Source organism: Lactuca saligna, chromosome 4 (assembly GCF_052625555.1).
Source record: "Lactuca saligna cultivar CGN05327 chromosome 4, ASM5262555v1, whole genome shotgun sequence".
Classification (NCBI taxonomy): domain Eukaryota; kingdom Viridiplantae; phylum Streptophyta; class Magnoliopsida; order Asterales; family Asteraceae; genus Lactuca; species Lactuca saligna.
The window spans coordinates 24,495,476-24,500,562 of record NC_136420.1 but is presented as its reverse complement, the minus strand read 5'-3'; the positions used below and the strand labels follow the sequence as shown (position 1 = coordinate 24,500,562).

The 5,087-nt window shown below is 33.3% G+C and overlaps 1 protein-coding gene across 3 annotated transcripts; it reads right to left on the bottom strand.

Annotated features, from left to right (window-relative positions):
* Positions 1-660: 660 nt before the first annotated feature.
* On the bottom strand, positions 661-3,776 carry LOC145041398 (F-box/FBD/LRR-repeat protein At1g13570-like). Of its 3 annotated transcripts, XM_078989455.1 has the most exons (5): positions 3,442-3,776; positions 1,805-2,439; positions 1,624-1,734; positions 1,233-1,388; positions 701-1,084 (listed from the first exon to the last, which is right to left on the bottom strand). In XM_078989455.1, exons 2-5 carry the CDS (start codon positions 2,411-2,413, stop codon positions 785-787), a joined length of 1,176 nt encoding a protein of 391 aa, XP_078845581.1. In that variant the 5' UTR covers positions 2,414-2,439; positions 3,442-3,776; the 3' UTR covers positions 701-784. The 3 variants fall into 3 exon arrangements, with proteins under 3 accessions (XP_078845580.1, XP_078845581.1, XP_078845579.1); XM_078989454.1 differs by lacking the exon at positions 3,442-3,776 and having other exon boundaries at positions 661-1,066; positions 1,805-3,431; XM_078989453.1 differs by lacking the exon at positions 3,442-3,776 and having other exon boundaries at positions 1,805-3,428.
* Between the last annotated feature and the right edge of the window lie 1,311 nt (positions 3,777-5,087).

The following is a 5,087-nucleotide window of genomic DNA, read 5'->3' as shown; positions in this document are numbered from 1 at the left end:
GAAATGTTTCAGATACCTTTTAAAATGAAGAAGATTATTATTCGGAAGTTGAAAAAAAAGGACATTTTTTTATGTTTTCAAGTTTAAAGAAATGAAAAACCCTTAAAACTTAGAGCATTCACAATGCGGGTTTAATAAGAGTTGAATAGATGATGACTATGATTCAATAGAAGTTTAATGGAGTGTGAGTCACATTGATGAGAGTTGAAAGACAGAGTTGCATGATCATTGAGTGGTTCAATGGATTTACTATTTTGTTTTTCAATTAAATTTCAAACCAAATATAGAAATCCATTAAACTTTGTGGGGTTTAATGGAGTTTGAATGTTAAAGAGTATAGTTGAATAATAAGTAAAATGCTGATGTGGCAGTGATGTGGCAATCTATTGAACCCCTTAGAGTTCAATGGATTGTGAATGCCCTTAGATCATTCAATAATCGCTAGGACAAGGAGTATTAAAGTGACTTCGTGAACCATTTCTGCTTGGAGTCAGATGGATGTGGGTTTACAACAAAGAACGCATATTTAGGTATGATTACAGAAAGTAGCTTGTTACACATGATAATGCATAACGTTTACATCTTATAACATTTCCTTTGCGATTGTGTTCATATTTTGTTTTTAGTATTGTATTCAAATTATATAACACTTACATCCTATAGCTTTCACTAGTGTTTTATTAGTCGAAAATACAGGGGGTAGAAAGTAACAGTTGTCATAATACTTGTAATCAACCCAAAAATACATTTAAACAATCCTTTTATTTAACTAAGAAAATTAAATTTAGCGTTCGATAATGATATCCACAGCTGGTGATGCACGTGGAAATGTTAATCGTAGCAAATCTCTAAGCATCTTATTTTCTTCGTCAACAGAAACAGTTGTATAGAGCTCTATTCGTGCTTTCTGAAGCACAGGTGACTTAGCCATGATGAATTTCACAAACGCCATCTCTGGGGGACAGTAATGGAAACTTGTCATCTCCAGTTCTTTAAGATGATCCAAATGGCGGCCTGAGTAGTCTTGAAGATCAAGCAAGTCCTTGCAAGTTTGTCCAACCCAAGGCTGACCATTCAAACCCAACTGATCAGAAGACATGTACAAAATGTCAACAGAATTTAATATTTGTTGTTACTATATATATATATATATATATATATATATATATATATATATATATATATATATATATATATATGTATGTGTGTGATTGCGTGAAATTCATATCTACCTCGATTTTTATCTTCTCCAAATTTGGGGAGCTGCTGACCACACTGAGAGCATAAGAAAGCCCATTTTGTTCCAGAAAACACACATCAAGAACAAGTATCCTCAAGTGAACTAGTGAATTGGGAAGTTTCTCCATACCAACTGCAGCATCAGGTTGCTGCATCAACCAATAAATACCCAAGATAAACAAAATACCAGATGACCACAGATAAACAAAATACCAGGAAGAGAGGGAAAATAGTATTTTTAAGAGTGACAGGACAAAAGGTGCAACTAAACCAAACCACAGGGACCTTCCGAGTTAAAAAAATTAGGGACCAAAAGCGCAAACTACCCCAAACCACAAGGAGCATTCATGTAATTTACTCTAAAACCATCAAGTTAAGTATTACCTCCATATAATGCTTAGAGATTTTCAGAACCTGAACCAAAGGTAAACGCTCCGATAGCTCAAGAAATGTACACTTGTCTCCTTGTGTAGTAGAATCGTTTTGACATCCCATCTGCATCAATATACCTTTGTAAGAAGGTTTTAACCGAAGGCACTTTCATAAGTGGTTGTATGGAACTTACCAGGATAAATTTTAAAAGTAGTGGGCAATTGGTAAGTAATTGTAGAAGCGTGTTCTTAGTGATGTTGACACTGCATAATCTGAGACTCGTCAACATAATAAATCCATCAGATGTTAATGGAAGCTCAATGACACAATATGTGAGATGTAGGTGTTCTAGTCCTTGAAATGAAAAGAACACAGAGGGTAGCTTGTAGCGCTTAAAATAGTATAACTCTATGACGTCATTTGACCAACTCTTAAAGATGAATTTATTGATCTTTTTGCTCTTTGAAAGATGAACTATTATTTGGTCAATCTCATCATAAATTTTTTTATTAGTATTAATAGAGATACCAAATTCTGATATTGGACCGTTGTGTAGCAACAAAACATGGAAGATGGCATTGACAAACTTATATTTCTTGATTTGTTTGCTATTTGATGACATATTCATGTACTTGTCATCAAACACAAGTTTATGCATGCCCTTCCAGCAATGCCTCCATTTCTTTGACAAAATGCTCGTCCTCAATGCATCTTCGATTGGAATAAGAGTCAGAATTTTTTCAATTGTGTCTTGAGGAAGAGTGCTGATTCTATCCAAAATTTGGGGTTGAACTTCCACCATTACCTCGAAGTCTGACCTCCACACGGCTGAAAAGTAGAATTTAAAAAGGAAAAAGGAAAAGAGATTTGCATAATATTCATTCTCAGTATTAGACAATAGCCATATATATATATCTATCGCAACATCAAAGAGAAATATAAATCCTTGCATCCAACAAATAGGAATTGGTTGCTCAAAAAGGACCACATGAGGAAAAGTCAACTAATAAAACTTTGGTTTGGTTCGGTTTGAAAACCGACGAAACCAAATATAAACTTAAAAAATTTTCAACATAAATTAAAATGTTTCTAACATAAAAACCTAAAGTTGCAAACAGAAATATCTAAAGTTTCATACAAAATGATCCAAAAGAGTAAATAAGTTAAAATGATTTTTACTTTATAATTAATACTTTTATTTAATATAAAATATAAAGTATATTTTTTAATTAATTAATGTATGAAATTCGGTTTTTTCGGTTAGTTTTGGTTTTAACTTCATAGACCGAAACGCAAACCAAAAACCAAATTCACAAATCGGTTTGATTCCAAACCGAAATCCGAATTTGAATACGGTTCGGTCTGAAATCGATTTTGGTTCGATTTGGTCTTTAGGTTTTTCGGTTCCGAACCAAATAATTCCCACCCCTAATCACATGATTTCCAAACACTAAGTTGTTAGAATCGCAACTCATGCATTATAAAATTGTTCATTATATTATGATGAATGGATTACACACCAATAGCTAGACAACTACAACATTTAAGCAAATTTGAAAATGTTAAGAGTTTTTTTTTAGAAGAATATCAAATACATAATCGGACACCGAAAGAAAAAAGAAATTATTGTAACACAAATAAACAACCCTAAAAAGGGAGATAGCACCAGCAGAAAACATTTTACATTTTATCAAACAGCTTGTGAGCCTTTCTTGCAATAATTCTTTAAGCGAAAAGTACAAAAAGAAAATTAGATTGGTTCAGCAACAAGTAGTAGAAATAAATTGCTTCAGCAACACGTACTAGAAACAATAGTTTGAAATTACTTACTAGTGAGTTTGATGTAAAATTCTGGATGTCGGATTTGCTATTGATCAGCGTGGGAAGATTTAGGGAGGCGTGATGGGATACAAAACAAGACGATGAACAGGCATGCTCTTCATTTCTGTTCTGATTTTGATTTTTTACCACGAAAAAATCAATTGTCGCAGTTCGAAATCAGGAAATCGATTGTGGAAGCAAATTGACGAATAAGAGGGAGTCGACGTTGAAAAACAGATTTGTAGAAGCACCGCCGATTGGAGAAGAACAAGCCCAATTCAATGGGTACGAAGCACGATGGTCGATGGAGAAAAAAGCAATGTTAGTATGTTGATTACAGGTTAAAAGAGAGGGGAATTTTGTCCTTTTACTTTCAAAAAGTTTCCAAAAGGCTAAAAAGGAGTTTGAAAAAGTGAGAGTGAATTTTAACTTTTTTTTATTAAATAAACTTTAGAAAAATATTTATATTTTGGTCTTAATTAAATTTCTATATTCTTTCAATTAAGCCTAAAACGCTATCAATTACTTACAATTAAGTCTAAAAAAACCAGTAATGTTTATTTTTTACCCTAGTAAACCGATAATTTTAGGTTTTACCCCGATAAACTAATCACCAACATATTATGAATACTTTTTTTAAATATGATCAAAGTTTAGGGGTTTGGACTAATTATTATCTGTTATTTTGTATTGGATTAATTAATGGCATATTTTGTATTGTATTAACTTAAATTTTGATTACATTTATGAAAAAGCACTAGTAATCGGTTCGTTGCCGGTTATAGATGTAAAAATCCAAAAATTATTTGTTTATCCGGGTGAAAATGCAATATATATATATATATATATATATATATATATATATATATATATATATATATAATGAGTTAATTGATTATGACGTTAAAATGTAAGGATTTTCATGAGGTTTTTCCTTTTTTTATTTGTTTATCTTTTCAAATATTTTCGAGGAATGCCTTGGCAGTAAGACATCCGCATTAAGAAATGTTGTGGAGCTTATGTGGCTGCCACATCAGCAAGTTTTGTTTTCTTACAAAATAAAAGCATATGAAACGAAGACAGCGAGACCAGGATCGAACTCACGACCTTTGTTTCTTAATGCAGATGTCTTACCACCAAAGCACACATGTGTTTGTGAATGTGTTTCTTATGCATTTGTGGCTGGCGTGGGGCTTATGTGGCTGCCATGTCAGTAAGTTTTGTTTTTATGAAAAATAAATGTATATGAAATGAAAAAAGTGAGACAGAGGTCAAACTCACGACCTCTGTTTCTTGACAAAGCGCACAAGTGATTGTGAATGTGTTTCTTATCTACTCTAATAAATGAAAATCTTAACATCCCAAGTTTTGTCATTTGAAGTCCCTGGGGATGAAAGGGTAAAGACATGAAGAGCCTCAGGGCTAATTTGTAATTTTGGGACCAGGGGGAGTACGTCACGCGTACATAAGGGTACGTAGGGCGTACTAGGGCACGCCCCAGTATGTTGGGCGTACAATGTGTACGCCGGGCGTAATCATAAATGAAGGAAACCCTAATATCTCGGGTTTGGGGCTATATAAACGTCCTTATGGTTCATTTTCTCTCATCATTCTCAGCCTCCATCTTCCTGAAACGTCCCAAACCCTAGTTCTTG

What these genes read in the sequence shown, in the direction of transcription:
- LOC145041398 (XM_078989453.1), bottom strand. Translation starts at nt 2,563, where the DNA reads ATGCAAGGATTTATATTTCTCTTTGATGTTGCGATAGATATATATATA. An exon ending in TACTTTTAAAATTTATCCTG is followed by an intron (nt 1,735 to 1,804) that starts GTAAGTTCCATA and finishes ATATTGATGCAG; the next exon opens with ATGGGATGTCAAAACGATTC. An exon ending in TCTCTAAGCATTATATGGAG is followed by an intron (nt 1,389 to 1,623) that starts GTAATACTTAAC and finishes TGGTTGATGCAG; the next exon opens with CAACCTGATGCTGCAGTTGG.